This window comes from Vulpes lagopus, chromosome 2, assembly GCF_018345385.1.
Source record: "Vulpes lagopus strain Blue_001 chromosome 2, ASM1834538v1, whole genome shotgun sequence".
Classification (NCBI taxonomy): domain Eukaryota; kingdom Metazoa; phylum Chordata; class Mammalia; order Carnivora; family Canidae; genus Vulpes; species Vulpes lagopus.
The window spans coordinates 76,234,417-76,260,835 of record NC_054825.1 but is presented as its reverse complement, the minus strand read 5'-3'; the positions used below and the strand labels follow the sequence as shown (position 1 = coordinate 76,260,835).

Genomic DNA, 26,419 nt, shown 5'->3' with positions numbered 1-26,419 from the left:
AAAGTAACAATCAAAATATATTAGCATTGTGATTTGTATATTTTGAAGATATTTTAATAGGAAAATTAGAAGAAATGAATGAACTATGAGACTGGCAATAGGCAAGAACATGGAAAGGCTTAGTATAAATCTGTACTGCTGGTGCATGAACCTGTGCTTCAATAATCTATTTATCTATTTTCAGGGATTAATGATTGGTAAACAAAGTGATTTACAGTTTAGAAAAATTCCATGGAATAGTAGCAGTCATTTTAGCTTTATGACAGGAACCTATAAGTTCTTTCTAGATTGTTCTCATTGTTTGCTATACATTTCAGTCACGTGGGACACTTTGGAAAATAGAAAAAACTGGTCCCCACTCCAGACTAGTCAAGTCTGTCTATCTAGGGAGGGGAACTGGGGCTTTCTTTTCCTTTTCTTTTCTTTTCTTTTCTTTTCTTTTCTTTTCTTTTCTTTTCTTTTCTTTTCTTTTCTTTTCTTTTTTCTTTTCTTTTCTTTTCTTTCCTCTTGTCTTTTCTTTTCTTTTCTTTTTCTTTTTCTTTTTCTTTTTCTTTTTCTTTTTCTTTTTCTTTTCTTTTCTTTTCTTTTCTTTTCTTTTCTTTTCTTTCACATTCCTGTCTATTTCAGATGTGATGGAAAATTGCAAAATGATAATATAATGAATTTAGGGGGGAAAAAAGTTCCTGAGATTCTCCAGTAGTGGTGTGGTTCTCAAACCACTGCAAGAAATAAAAAATATGTGATGTCCTATGCCTGCCTCATCCCAGATTCTGACAATACCAGTTTGAGAATATACTATGGTACCAGTATATTTTCTAAAAGTTCGCCAGTTGACTCTGATATTTAGGTAGTGTCCAAGATCCAGTACTTTAAAAAGACAATCATTATCCATGGCTGCTAGAATTTTTAACTTATTTTTACCTTTTTTAATTAAGCTTTATATCTTCACTCCAACACACAGTGTTGCATTAATTTCAGGTGTATGACATAGTGATTCAACCATACTATGCTTGGTGCTCCTCATGATAAGTGTATTCTTAATCCTTTTCACCTATTTCATCCATCCCCCAACCACCTCCCCTCTGGTAACCATCAGTTTGTTCTTTATAATTAAGAGTCTGATTCTTGGTTTGTGTGTGTGTCTCTTTCTTTTTTCCTTTGCTCATTTGTTTTGTTTCTTAAATTCTGTGTACGAATGAAGACGTGGTATCTATCATTCTCTAACTGACTTTGCTTAGCATTATGCTCTCTGGCTCCATCCACGTTATGCAAATTTTTTATGGCTGAATAGTATTCCTGTGTGTGTGTGTGTGTGTGTGTGTGTGTGTATGTTTGTATACCACCTCTTTTTTTTATCCATTCATCCATCAGTGGACACTTGGGGTGCTTCCATAATTTGGCTATTATAAAAAATGCAGTGAGCATAGAGGTGCATGTGTCCCTTTGAATTAGTATTTTTGAATTTTTTGTGTAAATACCCAGTAGTGTAATTACTGGATTGTAGGGTCGTTCTATTTTTAACTTTGTGAGGAACTTCCATGCTATCTTCCACAGTGGCTGCACCAGTTTGTATTCCCTAAAGTATTTATTGCTTTTAATAAGCCCACACTCATGTCTTCATAAAAGCATACTACTTTTCACTACTATCAAATAGATTGAGATTCATGAGGTTTTGTTTTTGTTTTTGTTTTTAATTTATTCATGAGAGACACAGAGAGAGAGAGAGGCAGCGACATAAGCGGAGGGAGAAGCAGCCTCCACGCAAGGAGCCCAATGTGGGACTTGATCCCGGGACTCCAGGATCACGCACTGGGCTAAAGACAGGTGCTAAATTGCTGAGCCACCCAGGTGTCCCTGGGTTTCACTTTTTAAAGGACAGTTTAGATATATATGGAGGACCTTAAAACTCCTAGCCAGGTAGAATAGGCTATAGTACTAATCTGTCTCATTACTTTTGAACATTTTTAAAAACATACTGATTACTGTTATTACCAGCCACTGGTAGACTTTCAGCAATCCCATTAAATCTCTCTTAGTCTTCCATGACAATAAAAATAAACCATGCAACCCTTTCCAAAGGACAGATTTCTCCTCATCTTCGATGCTACCTACGTCTCGTCTTAAAGTTAGCATAAACTCATAGTTTGCTAAGACATCCTTCCTTATTTATTGAAACTAAAGGCACTCTTCAACAGCATGAAAACGTGCAGAGAAACATTGATGCACAAAGATCAATAGCAACAATTGGTTATTGGCTATCAATCGTGGCTTAAGGCTTGTTTTCTCTCTTAAAAAAGCAACTAATATCTTGAGGTATTTTCTGGGTAAGAATATTTAGAAAATAGAATAAATCCTATCATCTAAACACAAGAGGAGTTGTAATGTGTGTACTCTGTGTAGCAGTTTGCGCATTTTAGAAAAATCAGGGGCAGGGCTCGCTAGAGATAGCACACTTTCAAGAAAACCTCTTTCATAACTGGAAATCTACCCGTAGAAGAAGGAAATAATCACTTTATTCTTCTAACAAAGAAGCAGATATGGATAGCCAACATCTGACTTTGCCAGGCAGCCCAGAATGATCTCTAACAGTTCTACAGTATTATAATGATTCAATTAGTCAATAATACTAAAACCTAAGACAAAAATTCTGTGCTTATTTAACATCTGCTTGGTTTTTTTTTTAGGATGCCCAACATTTAAAAATGAAGCTGGAGGAGCAGAAGATGACTTACAAGTAAGTAGTTTGCTTTGAAAGGAATTTCTGAACATAAAGGGTGGGGAAGAAATCACTATCTTTAATAAATAAGCAACTTACATAAATTTCTAAGACACTGTATTTGTCAAGGAATACAGAGAAACAGAAGCAATAGGATATATGGGCATGTATATAGGTATGCATGTGTTATAGAAAGTTTGGTTTCCTTGGATTGGTTTGGTGGTGGTTGGTTTTTTTGGTTTGTTTTTAAAGGAATTGGTTCAGTGATTGTGGGAACTGACAACTCAGAAATGTACAGGTTAGGCAGACAGGCATATACCATAATTTTGATACACTTTGATGTTTCAGTTTTGAGTTGGAAGGCAGAGTCTCATGGCTGACTTCCTTCCTCTTTGGTAAACCTCAGTCTTTAAGTCTTTTCATAATGAGACTTGTCTGCTTTATGAAGGGTAATATCTTTTACTTAGAATGTACTGATTTAAATACTAGTCACATCTGAAAATACCTCCACAATATTTTTTAAAAAGATTTTATTTAATTATATGAGAGAGCAAATGAGTGAGAGCATGAGATGGGGGTAGGGAGGGGCAGAGGGAGAAGCAGATGCCCCACTCTGTGGGGAGCTTGATCCCAGGACCCTGATATCACAGAAAAGAAATTGAAAATTGTTAATAAAATAAGCACATATGAACTATGGTAAGCGACAGGTAGTGTAAATTAACATTTTTTAGTTATGAAATAAATAAAGGTTTAAAAATGGACACTCTGCTCTAGGGGCGTGTGTGTGGCTCAGTTGGTTAAGCATCTGACTCTTGGGGGATCCCTGGGTGGCTCAGTGGTTTAGCGCTGCCTTCGGGCCAGGGTGTGATCCTGAAGTCCCGGGATCGAGTCCCACATCAGGCTCCCTGCGTGGAGCCTGCTTCTCCCTCTGCCTGTATCTCTGCCTCTCTCTCTCTTTCATGAATAAATAAATAAAGTCTTAAAAAAAAAAAAAAAAGAAAGGCATCTAACTCTTGGTTTCAACCCGTGGTGATCTCCCGGTCCTGGATCAACCCTGTGTTAGGTTCCATGCTTAGTGTGGACTCTGCCTGTCGCAACCCCTACCCCTCTGCTTCTCATTCTCTCTTTCTCTCTCTTTCTCAAATAAAGAAATAAAATCTTTTAAAAATTAAAATAATAAAATAAAAATTAACACTGCCTGGTACTGTCTCTGAGATTGACAGATTGATGCCCTGCTGGAAAAAAGTGTGGATTGTAGATTCTTTCTAGAAAGCAGTTTGGTAGTATATATTTAAAAAAAAGCCTTTAAAACAGAAACCTGAAATTTTTATATATTTAAAAAAAGCCTTTAAAACAGAAACCTGAAAGCCTCTTGACCCTAGTGAACAGATTTTCAGTAATTTATACTAAGGAATAGAAATGCACAAAGTGATATCTATCATGCAATCATTAAACATTTAACTATTAATTCACTTATAATATACTGAGTAATAAAAACATAAAAATTATATGGTGTTACTACACTAAAATGTTAAATATTTTTATTACTTTTGAATTGTGGGATTCTGAGCTTATATGACTTTCTTTTTAGAACTTTTCCATATTTTTCAAGTTTGATGTAGTATTAATACTTCATAACAATATTAGAACAGTAAAAGAACCCAAATTTTTATATTCCCAGTATTAATAATCAGTTATTTATATTACTGTAAAAATAGTTGTGACCTAAAGATATGGCAAAATGTTTTATGTGCATTTATAATCAGAAAATGAAAATGTTTTTATTTTGGAAAATTTGAGAAAGATAGCAAAGTTTGTTTATTTTTTAAGATTTTATTTATTTATTAGTGACAGAGAGAGAGAGGCAGAGATACGGGCAGAGGGAGAAGCAGGCTCCATGCAGGGAGCCCAATGTGGGACTCCATCCCGGATCTCCAGGATCATGCCCTGAGTCGAAGACAGCGCTAAACACCTAAGCCACTGGGCCTGGGCAAGATAGCAAAGTTTAAAGAAAAAAACAAACAAACATAAGTACACTACCATCCATGATGACCATATATTTTTAAATACAGCCTTTGGGATTTTTTCTGTATACACGTAAATGTGTATGTACATGTGTTATTATATCACTATACTGTAGTCTTTTTTTCCACTGAAATATATAATATTTCTGTGTCCTTTTTCAAGTTTATAATTTTTAATGTTTTTATTTTGTATATGTGCTGCTGAAGTGAGCGCTCATGTACAAAGTATTGCAAACAATTATGTTCTGGTGTAATTTTTCCTTTACATAATGGTATACAAAGAAATGAGGTGAAACCAGTCACAAGAATATTAAAATGACATTATATCTTGTGATTTGGTTTCACCTCATTTCTTTGTATACCATTTTGTACATATAACAGTCAATGGATTTTGTAAAAAACTATTGTTTTCATGATCATATTTGCTACTTGTACATGTCAAAGCTTTGATATTAGTAAAAAATGGGGATGATATGAGTGAAGAATAATAAATTTATCGCAGAAGCAGATGAAAGAGTAAAAAGTTAAAATTAGGAGGAGTCTAGTACAGTTACCATATAACGAAAAGCAGTAAGGATAGTTATTCTCTTAGCTCTTTGGGACAGCTACTTCATAGTAAGATATTTCTAATGCCCTTAATCCAAAATGTTACAGGCATACCACCCTAAAAGAGTTATTTATTTATATTTTAGCTTTATTAGACTAAATCACTTGCTTGGTTTTTTATTTTCATAATAAGAGAAAATATGCAATGTTACTAGAGACTATAGTAGTAAGCTTCCATTTAAATGTAATTTTACTAAGAGCAATTTTTATGTCGTTTTAATTCTTGGTTTTACATTCTGTGATGTTTTTAAAATGGATTCTTAAATTATATTCCTTTTGATAAAATCTAATTCTCCCCCTGAAAATGCATTATACTTAGTTGTTTCTTAACAAATAGGCCTATGGTAGAAGTGACATGTTTTGACTTCTAAGAGTAGGTCATAAAAGACATTGCAGCTTCTTTCTGGTTCTCTTGGATTACCTGTCCTAGAAAATGACAAGTGTCATGGGATGAGGACACTCAAGTAACCCAATACAGATGTCCATGTGGTGAGAAACTGAAGTCTTATGAAAATAACAATGCTAGTGAGCCATCTGGGAAGCAAGTCATTTACTCTTAAACAAGCCTTTAGATGACTAAAGCCATAGCTGATGTATTTTTTGTTTTTGTTTCTTTTAAGATTTTATTAATTTATTTGACAGAGTGATCAAGCAGGCAGAGCAGCAGGCCGAGGGAGAGAGGGAGCAGGGAGCTCCCTCCCTGTTGAGTAGGGAGCCCAATGTGGGGCTCAGTCCGAGGACCCTGGGATCATTACCTGAGCTAAAGGCAGACATTCAGCTGACTGAACCATCCAGGCGCCCTTACAGCTGATGTTTTGACTGTAACTTCATTGGAGACTGTGAGCCAGAACCTATTTATTTATTTTTTTTTTTTTAATTTTTTTTTTTTTTTTCAGAACCTATTTAACAGTTAGGTTAAATACCTGAATTTCTGACCTATGAAAATTATAAAATGTTAGTGTTAATTGGAGCCTCTAAGTTTGGGGGTAATTTGTTAGTAATACAGATTTAGGCACCCATAAATGGGGTGCTGCCATATCAAATACTTTAAAATGCAGGTTAGACTTTGAACTTGGACAGTCGATGGGAAGTTTAATGTCAAGCTTTTGAGGAGACTGCTAGTAAAGGCTTAAATGAAAACCATATTGGAAACTGGAAGAAAGGGAGTCACTATATAGGTTAGCACACTGTCATCTGCAGTAATACATAAAAATGTAATGTGGGCCCTAGAACATGTATTGAATCAGCTAGGTGATCCAGCTAAGGAGATTTTCAAGCAAAAGGTTAAAACTGTTGCTTGGTTTCTTCTTTTTACTTATAGTATGTAGGGTAAGGAAGGGCTCCTAAACAAAATGGAGCCAGGACCTGCTCATCCTCTCAGTATATCAGACTATGCTAAAATTAGGAAATGGCTTCCAGGCAAAGGTCAAATCCAAGGTGCTTTCAGAATAGCTTTGTCTAAAGATTAATCCAAGTGTATGATTTAAAAAATCCTTTCTTACGACCTCAGAAAGATCTAAAGTGTGCCTTCAAGACCCTTTCCATCAAAGTGTTAGGGTTTATAATCAGATTAGGTAGGGTGTCCCTTAGCAGAAATTTAAAATAGAGGAGTTTATCTCAGATATCTGACAGTGCTTTTTAATCTAATGATGTGGATCCACAAGAGATCCACAGTGTTTTCAAAGAGTTATTTTGACAGAAGTATCATCAATTTGGACCCTTTAGATACCCAAAATTCTACTGGTAGGAGGCAGGTTAAAACATTCTATACACATGTATGTATACAACATGGGCTACCTTTCATAAAAGGGAAGGGTGACTCAGAAATCAGAGACCAAATCTCCAAGGGCAGAGCCAAGATCCATGGAGAATTATTCCTAGGTCCAGGTTCTCTTCCAGCAACTTGTAAGATGTTTCTACTTTGATTTCAGAATTATTTTGGATCAGTGACTTCTTTGTGCTTCCCATTTTCTTTTATTTTGTACAAGATGGTGTTACAGCAGTTTTCCTCTGCCTGTCCTACCGTTGTATTTTGGGTGTGTGTAGGGCAGATGATTTGTCACTTTAGTTTCCAGGTCTTCATGTTGGGGGAGAATATACTCCGGATTGTCTTAAGGAACTATACCTGGGAAGTTTCATCCATACATGGATCTATTTAGATAGCAACATCCTTGGATGTGAAGTTGCTCTAAAGGGATAAGACTTTTGGGGAGTCTGGGGAGGGGGATGAGTGTATTTTGCACGTGAGAAAACTGTAAATTATTTTTCCAAAGAGTGGTGAACGATAGTGGTTTTAAGATAGGTCCACAGATTCTTTCATACTCCTGTCTTTAGTTTAATTCCTGGCTTTTTTGAGTGTCCCTCTACTTAGTGACCCACTTCTAACAAATAGAATGTGAAGGAAACGAGGGTAGGTCCTAGGAACATTTGTGGCTTCCATTTTACTCTCTTGGATCAATCACCGGGTGAGGAGCCTGCTACTATGTGCCAGGACACTTGAACAGTTCTGTGAAGAGATCCATTTGGTGAAGAACTGAGACCTTGTTTCAGCAGCCAGAAAGGAAACAGGTCAGTCTTGAAAGAAACTCCTTCAGCCCCAAACAAGCCTTCGGATAACTGCAGCTGTGGCTATTACTTTTGCTGCAACTTTCTGAAGGACTGTGAGTCAGAACTATTCAGCTAAGGTGCTTCAAAATTTCTCACAGAAACTGTGAGATAATAAATGTTTGGTCTTTGAAGCTGCTATTTTGTGGTGATTTATTGTGCAGAAATAGCTAACCAATACATGACCAGAAAGGAAATAGGAGAACAAAAGCTAATATCTATCATGTTCCTTTAACCCTAATCTTCATCTATTCTCAGTTTTTTAGATGATCTCTAGCTTATGCTGAATTCTGTCTTTAATAGAAGATTATGTTGTATCTCAGTTTTTATAGCCCTTCTATAACAAAGAGTATATTCAGGTAGGAAAAAAGTCATCTTTATTGTTTAAAAAAGTCTGACCTGATTATATAATATATTAACCCTAATTATATCAAGAAAGGAGTAGGGGATATTGAGATGCTAGCAAATATGTGAGATAAATTTTTCTGAAACTCCTATTTGAAAAGTTTTTTAAAGAATCAATGTCCAGAATTAAAACTGCCTAAAGAGACTCTAAAAGTTACCTTAGTGCCATTCATTTTATTTATTAATTTATTCAACAATTACTTGAGCACCTTTTCTGTTCTATAGCTATACTAGACATTTAGTCTTTGGTCACCTTTCAGCTTTCAACAATTGAGTGTCTTTATCATAAATCAACAGAAGGACATCTACCTTTTTATTTCATATCTGTCTTTGAAGGGTTATATGAAATACATCATCATTTGGATTTAAAATCACATCTTTCTTATCTTGTATCCCTCGTGTTTTTAGTACAGTGATGATCATATACCTATGTGGTACCCAAGTAGGGTTTTTTAAAGAAAAACCTTCACACTTAGGATTTTTAACCTCAGCTGTAAAAAAAGGTATGAATGTTGTTTTCATTGGTGCTTTTCTTTGACTATTTTAATGAGCCAATTAAGATTTGTTTTTGTTTTTGTTTTTAAATGCTAGCTCATATTTATTACAAGAACATTTCTAAAGTGCTTCTCCGACTATAGAACAGCTCTTTTTGTTTAGATATGCTAGATTGGTCACAAAACCCATAAGACGCACCTTTCAACGGGCTTGTGGTTCTAAGAAGAAAAGATCTCAGATTTCATGTTTTTGGGAAGAAGAAAGATGACACTTAATTGATCTGAAGTGAAAATTGTCTTCTTTCTTTTGGCTGCTGAGAAATACTTGACTAACTTACTCTTTTAGAATTTGAGAGTCATTTCTGAGCCAAAATGATTTAAGATTTTTTTTTTTAAGATTTATTTATTTATTCATGAGAGACACAGACTGAGAGAGAAAGGCAGAGAGGCATAGGTAGAGGGAGAAGCAGCCTCCTTGCAGGGAGCCTGATGTAGGACTCAATCCCGGATCCTGGGATCACGACCTGAGCTGAAGGCAGGTGCCCAACCACTGAGCCACCCACGCATCCCCTTATTGATTTTTTAATGTAACTTTGCTTTAGAAAGAGGGTTATGAATTGTTCATGTACTAATTATCAGAGGTGGTAACATTTTAATAGGGCTCAATATCTGAAAATTAGTAGATAGGTATTCTTCTTCTTTTTTTTTTTTTTTAAGATTTTATTCATTTATTCATGAGACACAGAGAGAGTCAGAGAGACACAGGCAGAGGGAGAAGCAGGCTCCATGCAGGGAACCTGATGTAGGACTCCATCTTAGGTCTCCAGGATTACACCCTGGGCTGAAGGCAGCGCTAAACCACTGAGCCACCCACGCTGCCCATATTCTTTTTTAAATATTGATATTTACATATTTGAGATAGAAAGAGGGAGGGAGGGAAAGCGGGAGTGTCCCAGCAGGTGTTGAGGCAGAGGGAAGGAATCTGCAGCAGACCCACTGAGCACAGAGCTGGAGCTATACTTGGGGGTTCAGTCTCACAATCCTGAGATCATGACCCTGGCCAAAATCAAGAGTCGGATGCCCAATGAATAGACCCACCACAACACCCTGTGAATAGGCATTAGTTAGCTAGCAAATGGATGTTATATTACTGTGACTATCACCATCCTACATTAAGTAGTTGCTCATGGTTGAGTTCCCAAAACCTTAGTATACTTCAGATTGAATTTTATTATCTAACAAGGGAGCAAAAAAACTGTATAACCTTTTTGTGTGATGTTTTGTTATTTACATTTGTTTTCTTGACTCTTAGACTAATAATACATCTTCAAGTAGAATATTTGGATAGTTAGAAAATTGTAAAGAAGGAATCAGGAATCATTTATTCCTACCCAGAAATAACCACTATTAATATTTTAGATACTTCTACCTAGGTTTTTCTTTGTTCTTTTGTATTGTATTCGAATGCATACTTCTTTTTTTAAGTACCATGAGAATCAGTCTCTTCTTAGTTTTGATTGATTGTGTGTGTGTTTTAAAGATTTTACTTTTTTTTTTTTAAGATTTTATTTATTTATTCATGAGAGACACAGAGAGAGAGAGAGAGAGAGAGAGGCAGAGACACAGGCAGAGGGAGAAGCAGGCTCCATGCAGGGAGCCTGATGTGGGACTCAATCCCGAGTCTCCCGGATCACATCCTGGGCTTCAGGCGGCGCTAAACCACTGTGCCACTGGGGCTGCCCAAAGATTTTACTTTTAAGTCTCTATACCCAGTGTGGGGCTCAAACTCATAGCCCCAAGATCTAGAGTCTCATGCTCCACCAACTGAGCCAGCCAGGTACCCCTCGATTGTGTTTTGAAAGGCGTTCGTTTGTATTGCTGATGGTAGTGATAGTAGTAATTGGAATGTAAGTAGTATAAATCCTAAAATTTGAACTCACAAAGTCCAACTTCAGAGTTTTTGTATTTAGTCATTATAATTGTGTAACTGTTGCCAAACAATTTATTTAACCATTCATGTTTTATTGAACATTTATTTTATTTCCCATAGACTCTTAACATTAATTTTTGTTGGTATTTCCAAGTGTGACCTTAGGATAGAATCCTAGAAATAGATTTATCAGTTAAAGGACTGTGTAAAGATTTATATAGTTACTAGGAACTATGTAACTGCTGCCTCATAACTAAAAAACAAATTTACAGACAATAATTCCTGAAAACATAATACCACATTTGGTATTAGGTATTAGTCAAGCTAACTTTATTAGAAAAAGTTTAGTTTGTGTGTTGATTAATCTAGGGTGGAGGACTTGTTTTCTTTTTTCTGTTTTTATAGGATATCATAATCTTGATACATTTATCATTCTTTCCATATTGTTTCATTACTGCTTACTGTGCTAAGATTCTATATGTGCTATTAATGCTTTTAGACAAAGCTCATAGACAAATGCAAGATTAAAAACCCCACAGTTTAGTGTGTTCTTACCCTTAAGCTAATCAAATGAACTAAAGGAATCTAATGAACAGAATAGAAGATAATTGTGTTCAGATCTAAAATGAATTGTTGTACTGAGTGCTGTACCAAAATATTAATGGTGATTTTACTGGGCTTGTGGAATAATTTTTTTCTGTGCTTCCCAAGTTTGCATAATTTGAGTATATAATTCTAAATGCCAAAGGAATAGCACTTTTGGTAGCATTTTTAACATATGCAATGCTAAAATTTAAGACATCCTTATCAAAGAACATTTTAAAATTCTTCCATCATGTTAAAATTAATAATATAATTACTAAAATCTTCTCTTGTTGGATATAACCCAGCCACACATTTTCAAACCTGTGCTTTTGTAATACACAACTACAAGAGTCCAGTTCTTGAGCAATAGGTAAACTGGTAATACTTTTTTCACACCTAATTATTTGTTGGAGTCATATATTTAAAAAGGTTTGCAGAACAATGCTAAGTTGTCTCTACTTAGAATTACACAGTAAGAGGGCACAAAGTGGGAAGAGAAGCAAAGTCTGTTTCTGTTTTCTATGCAGCTGTCATCTAGCCTTAGGTCCTGATAGAGAGCTACAGCTGGAATTATTATATTGGCTTTACCCAGCATCCTTTTGCCTATACACATAAAATTGCTTTAGTAGTCTTAGAAGAATAAAAAGCTAAACAATCTCATAGCAACCATAGGAGAATAATTATTACACTAGCCTCTGAGAGTGAAACAGATTTCCATTGTACATCAAATATTGGCATAGGTTACTATATAGATAATACAGATAAGCCTATGCCAGCACAATCCTAAAAACATTGAATATGAATGTATATGACTGCTATAGATAATTTTTTTAAAGCTGGAGATCATGCAAATGTGTGTATCGTGTTAAATTTTCTGCTTTTGTGAAGGATTTTTGGCATTTCTCACCAACTAACTTTAGAAAATGTCCATGTTCCCATAGTAATTGTTAGTTTTAACGGGTTGTAATTCAGCTAAAAACATTCAAATTTGACTAAACGTGAATACTTATTTGTATCCAACTTAAGTGTTGTGGTTATTATTAATTTAAATATGGAAAATAGTACAGGTAATGTTTTTGGAAAATAACAAAATATTTTTCTTACTAGCTTGGCAAAAGATCAGTAAATAGTAAAACCCAGTGTGAACAGTGATGTGAGGAAATGGTCCCTCAGTTGTATACTATTGAGTGGTTTTCAAATAATACATAAGCTCCCTATAAAAGTAGCTTGGTAATATAATGGGAATATATGCATATTCTTTATTCAGGGATTCTGTTTATGGGAATTAATCCTGAAGAAATAATATTACCACTGCATCAAGATATACGTATAAGGACGTGCGTTGCAATATATATAACAAAAGGTTGAAAGTAATCTAAAAGTCCATCAGTTGTCTTGCTTAGAGAATAGATGACACACGCAAATACTGAACCTTGCAAGCATTTCAAAGCACAAGGTATATACATCTTTATATGTTGATGCGATAAGAGGCCCATGATATATTATGAAGTGAAAAAAAAGCATCACACAGATAGAATGTCTACAATATAAATGGAATCATATTTGTACATAGGATATGAGCCAAGGTACATGCATGAGAAGTCTGGAAAGCTCTGTGTCAAATAATAGTATCTGTTATTCCTTGGGATTGGGATTATGGGAACAATTTTTTTTGTGTAATTTGAATTTTTACAGTTATTAAAATTATTTCATTTGTGGGTGAAGTTTTTTTTGTTAAGGAGTTCTTTTTCTACATTTTTTTTTCCTGTTACACCAAATTTACTCCCGAGATTTCATATTATTGTAATGTGATCTGGCTTGTGGATGGTTACATATTAGAGATTATTCATAGAGATATTCACTGTATGATAGGCATAATTATAAGTTCTAGAGATAAAATATAGGCAAGGTCTCCCATTACTGACTGTGGGTAGAAATAAAGAAAAGAACACTTAGTATATAGGGTGATAGATACAAGTATTTTTGAGTAACTTTAGAGGAGGGAATGATTAAGTTGGGAGTGGATCAACAAAGACTTTAAGAGATTTTATAGCTGATGTTACAAAGAGTTTTTCTTGTGGAAAAATTGAAAATAGTCATTGTGGGCAGAGGAAATGACATGTACAAAGAATAAAAGTGATAAGATGGTAAGAAACAAGTGCATCAATATTTTTGAAACCAAAATATTTGAGGATGAAATAGTATTAGGAGCCATGGTAAAATAACAAACCTATGCATTCTTTTGTTAGTTCTTTTCTTCATTCTTAGAATTTCTCGTTTGCAGAAAGAAAATACTATGTAATTTTTAGTAAGACTGATCCATTATTGTAGAAATAAATAGTAGATAGATACATAAGAGTGATAACGCCTGGGTTTGGTGAGAATGTAGATGTGTGAATTGTTAGAACTGCCTTGGAAACTAATTTTTATTATGTAAACTGGAACATAGGTAATTTACCATTTTTATTCCTGGATATTTACCAGAAAAAAACTCTTGTACATATATATAGCGAGATCTGTAAAAGAATGTTCTTAACATCATTGTTTGAAATAGCAAAAAATTTTAACTGTTTCATTTTAAGCAAGTTACTTAATCTCTCTCTCTCCTTTTTTAAAGGATTTTATTTATTTATTTTGGAGAGAGAGCATGCAAGCTGCATGCATATGCTGGTGCACACAGCAGGGGGTGGGGCAGAGGGAGAGAACACCAAGCAGGCCCCATGCTCAGCAGGAGGCAGGGCTCAATCTCTGGACCTGAGATCATGACCTGACTTTAAATCAAGAGTCAGATACCTAACTGACAGAGTCATCTAGGCACCCCTATTTCATCTCTTTGAGCTTTAATTTCTTTATGTGTGGAGAGGTAATACTATCTACTTTGAAGGGTTGCTGTGGGGATATAGATGAGTTAACTCATGGAAAGTACTTGGGGCAATATCTGATATTGAATATGTGTTAGTTATCATTGCTACCAAGAAGTGACATTGAATGAGCTATTGCTATACATGTCAACATGAATGAGTTTAGCCCCCCCAAAAGTAAGTCCCTTATAGCATCATATCAGTCAAATAAAATTCAGAAGCATCTGCAACTAAATATTGTTTAGCAAGAACACTTGTGTGGTAAAACCATAGAGTACGAAAATGAAAAAAAAAAATTTTAGGATTGTGTTTTCCTGTTGGTAATCAAAGTAGGGGATGAAAACATGGAGAAACATATAGCAGCCATTATGTTATTGGTTATATTCTCTTTCTAAAGTTGAGTAACAAGTATACACATTCTTTTCATTCTTTAAGTCATTATGTATATGTAATTCTTTATAGAAAATATTTCTTTAGGGAAATACCAAATATGTATCAGTGTTTATCTATCCTGGTACTGAAAAAAAATTTAAATATTCTATCAGACAAACGAGATCATGTCATTACTGACAGTTCTGTACCTAACTTTCTTTCATTTAGCTGTTGTGAGTGCTGTGTATAGATCTTTTTATTGGCTGTATAGAATTCCACCATTCATACATATGTGTGTGTCTGTGTGTATATGTATTTATATCATAATTTTTAACCAGCCCTCTGCTGATATAACCAAAGGATGTTTTCTTTTTTTTCCTATTCTTTTTTGTTAAAGTAGTGCTACCATAATTTGTGTGTGTGTGTGTGTGTGTGTATCTATGTATACAATCACTTGCTCAAAGAATTGCACTACCACCAGCAGTGCAAAAATATTCCTGTTTCCCCATGTCTTTGTTGGCACGAAGTATTATCTTTTCTAGTCTATATAAAACATTGGCATTATGTTTTTATGGCTTTAATTAGAAATGAAGCTCAATCTTTTCACATACTTATTTCCTTTTTTCCCCCCCTATGAAATAAAATTGGACTTTTATCTTGCATGTCAGTGTTGTCTTGGGAGGGGGGTAGAGGGCCCACTTATACAGATTTGTGTAAATTACCTTTCTTATGAAGATGTTCCTCAGATAATACTGATTTTCTTCCCTTCTACTTTCCTATCTTGTATGTACAGGATTCCCCAACAGAGCTTTGATAATTGGAAATCTTAGAAGGGTTCTGAGCAGAAAATCAAATAGATCTGCATGAATAGCCTTCCCCAAGGCTCGAAACCAGGAGATCAGTTAAAAGCCTACTGAAATAGATAGGCAAAAAAGATAGTAAGGGCTTGCATGAGAAAAAATAGATTTGAAAGATACTCAGAAGATGAACTTGCTTAGAAAATAATTTTTTTTAATTGATGGGTATTTTGCACGAATCCAGAAGGGTTTGGGGCAAGGGTTGAAGAATGTCTTAATTGATTTTTTTCAGATACAGAGTCATGGAAAAATATATTTAAGCCAAAAAGCATACGACTAATTCCTTCATTGAATTCCTTGGATATTTTAATAGAATATATTTCAAAATATGACAATTCTGTATCACAAACAAAGGAGAAAGTATATACTTAGATTTTAAGAGAAATTGTGGTCAACATAAAAGTAAGCAAGTTCTAGAAAAATTGGAAAATTACTCGTAATCATCAGCAAGCATAGGTATTAACATTCCTCTTTATATCCTTTCAATCTTATTTTTTATGATTATGATAATACTGTACATAAAATTTTGCATATTGACTTTTTAACATTAAGCATTTCCCCAGATAGCGGATATTATTCATAAGCCTAATTTCAAATGACCACTCAGTATAAAGTAGGCATACCATAATTTATGTAACCATTCCCTTATTTTGGGGACATTTGGGTTATTTCTTCATTTTTGCTTTTAAAAGTAATTTTGAGAACAATACTTTTTCCTAAAGCTTCTTCCATTTAGTACTTTTTTTTTGCTAGATTCAAGAATTTTTCAAAATGTTTGTTTTAAAAGTTTTTGATAGTTCTACTAAAATCACTTTTCATAAATGGTTGTTCCAGATTTTACTTGTCTATATAGAATTAGGAATGAATAAGAATGGCCATTTTACTTATCACCACTTTTTTTTAAACTTTGTCAGTATACATCTAAATTTATAGACTGCTGAAGGAGGTATAATTAAGTAGTAGGAAAATATTCTCCCAGTTTAGGATTCTATAAAAATGTTAGTTTGTTTCTCACAATATTGTAGGTTCTAAACTCTACAACAGATTGAGGTGGGGGGGGGTGCTTTTACCATATGAGACACCTGAAGGATGTTTTTGTTATTTATTAGCTGAGACCCATTTAGGTGCATAGTTATAAATTTACTGTTTTATATGAGCTGCAGTTAGGTTAATTCTAGCTATTTTGTCAAACATTTTTAAGTCCAACTAAATCATGTGTTACCCAAACAATAAACACATTTTTATTTATTTAATAATGAAATAACACTCTTGATAGTTACCTTTAAAAAGTAAATGAATTCTTAATCAAAAATAAGTTTTTGCGGGCAGCCCGGGTGGCTCAGTGGTTTAGCACTGCGTTCAGCCCAGGGCATGATCCTGGAGACCAGGGATCGAGTCCCGCGTCAGGCTCCCTCCATGGCACCTGCTTCTCCCTCTGCCTGTGGCTCTGCCTCTCTCTCACTCTCTCTCTGTCTCTCATGAATAAATAAATAAAAATCTTTTAAAAAAAATAAGTTTTGCTTAATGTACAGAATATAAGTAGAATTACCCCAAGTCAGTAGAGTACAATACTTGTGTTATGTAACAAGTTTTTGTTCAGATACAGATTTTTCAGTAGGCTTTATTTTACCTTACAAATCTTAAATGACTCCTCAGATTGGAATTCAGTAAAAACAACCTGATCCAAATGGTTGTCACCATTATAATTATTTTGTAATTGCTACTGATGTTACTACTACTAATACTACAACTACAGTAATAATCCATGCTTATTTATAGATTTTAATCAGAGTATCTCAGGTAACCCCAAAGTTATTAGTACAAATATGCTAACTTATAATAAACCCATAATTTAGAGAAGTTAATTTCTTAAATGTTAACCTTCCCACCTCTCGTGTTTTTCTTTTATTCAGTTTGCTTATGGTTTTAGACAATTAACTTGAGTCATTTATTTTCAAAAGTGTCTAGAACATGGAAATATATTTTTTGAAATTTTTTACTGTTTGCAGTTTTGATCATGCATTTTGAAAGAGTGTTTGCTGGTTATAAGTATTTAACCAACTTCTTTCCAGTAATTAATTTAGCATTAACTATCAACACATAGGGACAACTGTGATGAAAATTAACTTAAAAACAATTAACTGGGTTTGACATATTTAGTTTTAAATGATAACACATTCTCAAATATATTTTTAAAAGTTTAATTGCTTTAGGGCATTTTCACATTTATTATCATCTCACTAAATCCTTCAGAAAATCGATGTAATAAAATAGCATAGATATTAAAAGTATTTGGTAATTGAGAAAACCAATTCCAAAGAAATTATTTTTTTAAAAGATTTTATTTATTTATCTGACAGATAGCTAGAGAGAGAGCATGAGCAGGGAGGAGAGGGAGAAGCAGGCTCCTCACTAAGTAGAGAGCCCTACATGTGGCTCCATCCCAGGACCTGGGGATCATGACCCCAACTGAAGGCCAGATGCTCAACTGACTAAGCCACCCAGGTGCCCCAATTCCAAAGAAATTAAATGTCACAAGGCTACTTTGTTCCAGAGCAAAGGACTAGAACGTGAATTTATAAACTAAAATATGTTAGCTATTTTGTGAATTCTATTGCTCAGTTTTGGAGCACCAAATTAAAAAAAAATTTTTTTTAAAGCTCATAAAGGTTTATACCTTTAAGATTATTAGTCCTGTTGTAATTACTCCAATTATTTAAGGTTAAGCCAGTGAAAGTATTTCTGTCATTTTTATTTGGCTGTCACAATCTTTTTAAATATTAATATGGTAACAAGAAAAGTAATGGCAAATAATGATCTCATTTTTTAAAAAAAAAGCATGTCATTAGGGACTGTCATTGGGCATATCCCATATCTTTCATTCATTCAGTGAGGTCATGGACAGCTGTTTTCTCTTTTGATCCCCTGTATCTTAAGCACAGCACAGTCCTTGGTATATACTTTTTTAACTTGTGAGATTACACTTCCAATTGATTTGTATTCTCTAATAATTTCTTTATTTTCTGTGTATGTGTATCACTTCTGGTTAAAATTTAAAACTTTATTTTGATTAGATTATCTTTCTCACATGCCATAGTTAGGTTTCTAATTCTTCCTATGTTGTTTTCTCTAAGGAAGCCCATTTTGCTCATAAAGCTGATTTATTATTAATATTTTATATTTTGTTTGAGTTTGGGGAAGCGCCATTTATGTGATGGTAGTGGTAAATAAGGCTTTGCTAAATACTTGCTAGACTGAAAGGATCTTAGTTTGTTTTTGTTTATGTTCTGGCAACTAATGAATTTGGGGGATTATTCCCTTTAGGCAACTGAAGAGGATACTTCCAGTTCTCTAGTGAAAGATCATCTTTTCCAGCAAGAGACAGTTGTTACCAGTGAGCCATATAGAAGCTCAAGACCTTCTGCCTTTGAAGATCTGAATGCCAGAAGAGTTTACTTGCAAAACCCAGCCAATCAGGTGAGAAGATTAAATACTTTTCAGTGTGTTATTCATATATATAGAAATTGGATGTATTAGAGAAGGACATTAAGACCATCTCCTTTTATTAGACAAAATAAACAATATAAATCTAGGAGAATGTGACTTACTCAAACCATAAATTTGACATCAGATTTTTTGATGACAAAAGTGAAAAAGGAAAGTTTATTACATTTTCATTATCTGGGAGGAAAAGGCATTTCAGTCTCTTAGGAACCAAAAGTTTCCTGAGCTTTACGTGAAACTTCTCAGATCAGACATATTACGAAAAATATCCCAAGTAAATATATCTGTGGCAGCTATATCGATAAATTTCATAGAGTTGTTTCTTGTAGCTTCACCTCAGATACTAATAATGTACTCCTAAATCTGCTCAGTGAAAGTGTTTCCTTTGGGTATTCAACCTTCTAATTGCTCCAGCTTGATCTCAAAAGGAAACCTTAATGATAGGCTATAACTCTATTTTCATGCAATTCACAAATGTTACCAAATCTGTCAGAAAATCATTCTTGACTCCATTTCTCTTAGTGGTATTAACAAGTGCTTTCATTGTTAAATAAGCATTTTAATTGTTTTCTTTGTGAACTCATGTGGTTTAAACCGTACCCTATGGTATATGCCTACAAAGTCAGAAGCCAACCAAAGTGGTTTTTAAAAAATGTTTTAAAATATTTATTCTTCTTGGGTGTGTGCGTGGCTCAGTCAGTTAAGCAACTGCATTCAGCTTGGTTCATGGTCCCAGGGTCCTGGGATTGAGTCCTTCCTGGGGCTCCCTGTTCAGTGGGGAGTCTGCTTCTCCCTCTCACCCACCTCTCTCATATTCGTGTGTACATGTGTACGCTCTCTCTCAAAAAATAAAATATTTCTTGATAGACGATATTTATAAGATGCATCAATGTCCAGGGGCATAATAGCTATGACTAAAGCCTACCTGATTCTTATTTAATGATTCTCATTTTAACTTGAGCGATCTCAAACATGCAGCTTCTTAGGGAAGAAATTTGCTTTGCATTTGGAAGACATCTATCTGGAACACTTTTCCCCTAGATCTTCACAGAGTTTGCTCCTGATTTAAGGTCACTTCTGTGAAGCCTTTCCTGGGCACTCTAAATAAAATAGCAACTTTTCTATTTCTATATTCCCTATTCTCCTTTATTTTTCTTCATAACACTTTCCTGACTTTATTATTTAATTTTTCTGTTTGTACTTTTTATTTGTTCCCTGATAACTTTAGAAACCCAGAAGTTTCTGAATGAAGTTAGCCTCTGGTTATTGAATGAGACAATGAATAAATGCTAACAGCATCACCTTGGAAGCAAATGATGTTTGGACTCAGTTTATTCCTGGTCCTATCATTCAGTATTGGGAACTTGTTTAATTTAGGATCATTTGGTTTTTACAAATAACATATCTATTCAAAGTAGCTTAAGGAGGGCAGCCCGGGTGGCCCAGTGGTTTAGTGCCACCTTTGGCCCATGGCGTGGTCCAGGAGACCTGGGATCAAGTCCCACATTGGGCTCCCTTCATGGAGCCTACTTCTTTCTTTGCCTGTGTCTCTGCACCTCTCTCTCTCTCTCTCCCTGTGTGTCTCTCATGAATAAATAAATCTTAAAAAACAAAACAAAACAAAACAAAAAAACAAAGTAGCTTAAGGAAATGGACTTTATTTTAGTGACTCAGTGGCATTCCTCAGAATTCATTTTAGAATAAATAACAGCTAGAGCTATTGAGATGCTAGGCATTAGCTTCTCTCTTTCCCTCCTCCCACCCTTGCCCTCTATCTTATTCATATAAACTCAGCATGGCCATTTTTCTCTGTTTCTCTTTACATATCCCTTCTCTTCTTTTTCTCTGTGGCCTAGGTTCTTCGTTGCTTCATTGATTAGTAATGTATTATGACTATCAGAGTGTCAGGCTCAGCTCTTTAGTTGACATGACTGACATTCCAGCCTAGATCCCTATAGTCCCAAACTAATTCCATATTCTTATAGGAAGGAAGTGATTGGCTCAACTTAGGGCAAGTTTATTTATAAATTCTGTATGGCTGTCCATTCCAAGGTTGCAAGATGGGCCAATTAGGCAAAGAGGAGATAAAATGATGCACACTCCAACATTGCCATTCTTATTCTGGGCTATCTTACAAGTATATGGTTTGCCTTTGGGTCAAGTGCCAAATCCTGGTTTAATCCTAATTACAGCTGATGGGCAGAGTGGCAAGGCGAATCCTGGCAACCTTTGAGCAAGGAGATGTTTCTTTTTGTCTTGTGTAAATTTAAGCCGTGAGTTTTATATTTCCTGCCTAAACTTGTTATTTTTCCATTTTCCATAAGGTCTGTTTGCTTAATAGAACCAAACTAGGCATTGGGGAAAAGTTATTCCCTGGACAGAAGTGTCTCCAACAGTGGGAAAGATCTTGGGCTTCAGATGCAGGCAGATCTAGTTTTAAATCTCGTCCTTTTAATTTACTTACAATTACAAAACTAATGCTCTCCATCTTCCTGTTTCCTCATATGTAAATATCAATAATAATAAAACTTACTCCCATAGTATTATTTTAGAGGTTAAAGCAGATCATTGATTGATGCATTGATATGTATTTGAGATATATGCATGTGGTCAATGTCAGAGCACTTACTATGTGCTGGGCCCTATTTTAAGCCCTGAGAATAGCTGTCAACAAGAAAGGTATGAGCCCTAGCCTCATGAAAGATAGAAATGCTGGTAAGGGAGAACAGGCAGTAAATAAGTTAAACCAATAATATTTCTGATAGTGATAGTGCTATGAAACAAAGTAATGGGAAGTAGAATAGTACGAATATAAAGGGAGACTTCTACAGATCAATAAAATGATAGGGAAAATCCTCTGGGGAGCTTTTTATATGGAGATCTGAGTAATATCAAAACGAACATAATAGCCATATGAAAATCCAGGGATGAGGGATGGGTTATCCAAGCAGCAGCTTGGTATTTCAGAGAAACAGGCTGATAGAGCTGCAGTTTAGTGAGTAAAGGTGTAGTTTATTACTACAAGTTAAGAGTTAGAGAATTTGATAAGGTTTGGATAGGACAGACTATTGGGAAGAATTGGACTAATTTTCTAGTTTCAATGAAAAGCAATTGGAAGGTTTTTAAACCTCCAGGAAAGGTCTCATTTGCATTTTTAAAACATTATGGTTTCTGTGTGGAGAATGGACAGTTAGGATATGGTCACAAGTGGAATTAATACCAATTTTGAAGACTATTGTTTTTATCCAGGTAAAAGATTTTGGTGATTTGGACTAGACAGAAATGATGAGAAATGATTACATGAGTAAATTCTGGAGGAAAAACCAAAAATGTCTTGAAGAAAGATTAGAGTTCAGGATGCCTTCTGAGTTTGAGGTCTAAGCAGTTGAATGAGTGATGTTGCCATTATCTGAGATGGAGAAGACTTGGAGAGTTACCTCTGAAACCACTCCCACTTCTCAGTCCTGTCAGAGAGCACAGTGGATAATTTGCCTAATATTCAGAGGTTGTATGTTACGACATGTAGGCTTTTATATTCTCAATGACTAGTATCATGATTAAATAAACTGCCATGATTATCTCATGGTGGTAAAAGATGGATCTTAAACATTTCTTGTGATCAGATAGGTTTTTTTTTATCAGATAGTTTTTAATTGTTTACTTAACTGAAATTTTACTTTCCCCACCGACTTCAGATTTTGTAGCTCCTTTCATGTTCATGCTGGCCATTTATCAAATATCATCTATTGCTAGGGTTTTTCTTCCTTCTCAGAAGATAAGACTCTTATTTCTTTAATAGTGTTTGATTGTCTTAATTTGTTCTGTCAAACATGGGTCTCTGTTCCCCAGAAAGTACAACTGCAATTATAGTGATAATCTTTACATTTTTCCCCCTCTAACATCATAGTAGAAGAAGTGGCATAATGAAACCTATTTTTTTTTAGAACTGTTAGTATTTTTTCCTGATGTTTTGCATAAATAAAAAAACTTTACTAAAAGCAACACTCAAATTTCTGAGAATTATCCTGGTTTTACTTTGGAAGATGACTTTTCTTCTCATATTTAATTATTTGCAGATTAGTTGCTAAAGTGTTATATGTGTTTTCATGTTTAATAATTTTATCTGACTTTTGTAATTGTCTTAGGAAATCAAGACTACTTAAGAAAGAGATTTTTTTTTTTTAAGAAAGAGATTTTTATAGTCTTTTGGTACTTCACTAATTGCTCTTGATTCCAGTATTTCATTTTAGCAGAGCCAGTATCTTTAGTTTTTATCACTGAAGAAATTCATGCATAGGATCGTTAAATACCTTAACAAAGTCACTAGATTAATACTTACTGAATTATTAGAATTCTGAGATTATTTACAAATGTTAAATGTTTCTACCTTCATCCTTTTTCCCCCTTTTGTATTCTAGCACAGATTAAAATAATTCGTTTTATGGCAAACAAGCAGCTTTATATTTCATTAAGTCTGATAAGTATGGCCTATTAATCCTTATCATAGCTGGTCCCTAGTATATGCTGAGTACTGTTTAAAGCACTATATAACTCATATTGATCTTCACAACAACTGCTATGGCAAACTGCCTCATTTGGGGGACAGAAATTGTCTATAGTTTGTGCATGTTTTTTTCTAAGTTTACTATGAAATATTATAAGAAATTTAAGAAAAACACATTAAAATATTGGTACAAGAAGGAAGAAAGTAATTTTAAGCCTGTCTTACTTTGAGAAAAAATAATAGCAAAAATAGAGGCTGAAAATAGTTCACTTACACTGTTCCAGGGATTTTGGAATCAAAATAATCCATCTGGAGTTATATTTGATCAGCACCCTCTAGACATCCTAGGAAATAAGATATTTAAGATTAGAGATACCCAGTTTGACACTTTTAAATACAAAATATGTTCCAGTATCTTGAGTGATGGGCAGAAGAAACTTACCAGTGGAGGAGAGAGTGGATATATGTACATCCTGAACTAGACAAGTGATTCCTATAGTTGAGCAGTGAGAAAAAACTTGGTGAGTGTAGGGGCCGCTGAGTGGTTGAGTGTCTGCTTTCAGTTTAGGGCATGATCCCAGGCAAGTCCTGCATCAGACTCCCTGTGGGGAGCCACTTCTCCCTCTGTCTGTGTCTTTGCCTCGCTCTCTCTGTGTCTCGCATGAATAAATAAAATCTTAAAAAAATAAAAAACTTGGTGAATGTAACACAAAGTTATAATAGACTAATATTTATGATCCCAGACCCTGGGAATTATTTGACCTACCTTTTTGGCTACCTATAAACTTTAAGCTACTCTTTTGACTGAAGGGAAGAGAACTGAGCCCTTCTCCCAAAATGACAATGATAGTGGTGGAAGTGGTTGAAGTCTGTGGTCAACCTGAAGTAAAGTACAAAATAATGCTAGAAAACTGCAAACCGGGAAATAAACAACATTTGGCAGGAAGCTCTTAGCATAGGGATTTGAACATGGCTTCTGGGTCGAAATTCCAGGCTTTTTACAATATTTTCCTTATCTTCAAGATTGATGTGACAGAGAAACAAGAGTTACGTTTTATGAGTTTGTATAACTAGACATTTAATTACACACATTTGCTGATGTTAAAATAAGCAAACTCAGTTTATTAGGAATTAGAATATAGTATGTATTCTCCTTTAAAGCTATGGTAGATATTACCTATTAATTTAATAAGTAATTACAGAAATTTCTTAACAGGGATAATGCACACTTGTATTTGGCACAGCCCTGTTATAGTGGTATAATTTCTCCATTTGGATGTCACCCAATAGGCCTCACATGGTGAATTTCCCATAGTATAACAGAACGTGTCCTTAAATTTGAAGGTCAGAAACCATATTTTGTCAGGATGTTAAGACTGGAGTCATCTTTTATGGATTAAAATAATCAAATTTAAGAAAAATGGTATGTAAAAATTAGAATGTAAAATTTAAGCCATCCTGTGGATTGTAGAACTAGAGGTAACTTGTTAAGTACTTTGTCTACATAAAGTAGATCTTTATGAGATGTAGATCATTGCCCAAATCTAGTTTCATGCTTATATGCCCAGCAGAGTACTTATGTGCTTTGAATGTTTAATTGCCTTTGACTGGGTAGCTTGATGGAGCCTTCTTCTCTACAACAGAAGAACAATTTTGCCAAAAGGACTAGACTCCTTCCTCACTGTCAAGAAATATGAACAGTCTGAGATTTTATCCTGGCTAACAGGTTAACCTGCCAATTGTATGGATGCTGGCAGAAGACAAGACTGGTAGATGAGAGACAAAGGACATTATTACTGTATAGCACAATGAAGTAGCATGAGGTTCATGTTTGTGTTGGTCCCCTGACCTTCCAAGTCCCACGGGGATGGTGCTAAGCTGCTCAGGGTGGATGTTGCACACTCAGTGGTTTGCATTGCAGCATTGGAACCCTGGGCTTAGGGAACCCAAAGTCTTTTATAAAGGATAGTAAGGTTTGCCTGATTTCTGCCAGGGAAATACACAGTGTCATAGTCATATTGGATATTAAACAAACCTAACTGAAAACAGGAAAGACACTATCTTTCATTGGTTTCGCTTTATACCCATCTTTGCATAGATAATCTGAAACAGAGGCATCTTTCCTCATTAGATGTGCAGAAATGAGACCTATGGAGAATTGTTACCTAACATTAGCTGAAAAAAAAACACTAGGTTTTCCTCAAGTTATGCTTAGGTAGGCATTGTGTTTGTCTTTGACTCATTTTCTGTGCTTCCATGGGCTATTTAAATCCTTTTGATGGATAGGTACATTCTTTCAAAATGCTAATGCTCTCAGTCAGATATTAGTTAGGTCTAATAGGCCTAGAAGTCATTATGTTTCTTTTACTCGATTTTGCTTACTTTCAAGTTCCTGAAGGTCATTTCATTGTGGACAAATAAAGGCACATGTATTAGTGAGCTTCTGATAGAAAATTTATGACATATTTAATCCATAGAAAACAATATACGTAGTGAACACCTGAGAAACCAGCAAACAGAGAGGAGCACCCCCAGTCCTATCCCCTTGCCTTCATTCTAGAGGTAACCATTACCTTGGATTTTGTTTGCTTTGCATTCCTGTGCTTTTCTTGGTAGCTTCACCACTTATTTCTTCTTCTTTGGCCAGTGGATATTTCAGTAATTTCCATATTTTTGTTGTTATTAAACATACTGCTAGTACAAACTTTCTTGTTCCAACTATTCATATGCAAGAGTTTCTTCAGGTGTATAAGAATGGGCTTTTGACATTGATGTGTACAGAAGACTCTGGACAAATTAGACAAATTAGCATATACGATTCATGTGTTCTATAACTAAGATATTTATTGAGCATTTGCAAAATTATAGATGATTTTTCCTTTATAAAATGATTTTAATTACGTAGTGTTCTATATGACCTTGTTCCCAAGCAATCCAAGTAATAAAATTTTCATGGA

At 34.8% G+C, this 26,419-nt stretch overlaps 1 protein-coding gene across 2 annotated transcripts in view; it reads left to right on the top strand.

Moving 5' to 3' along the window:
* The window catches only part of SPRED1 (sprouty related EVH1 domain containing 1), a 120,054-nt gene that overhangs the window by 80,386 nt on the left and 13,249 nt on the right, over window positions 1-26,419 (top strand). For both annotated transcript variants that reach the window (XM_041740741.1, XM_041740734.1), the window contains exons 4-5: window positions 2,685-2,734; window positions 18,779-18,931. In XM_041740741.1, coding sequence (XP_041596675.1) covers window positions 2,685-2,734; window positions 18,779-18,931 — 203 coding nt within the window. The remainder of the gene's footprint in view (window positions 1-2,684; window positions 2,735-18,778; window positions 18,932-26,419) is intronic.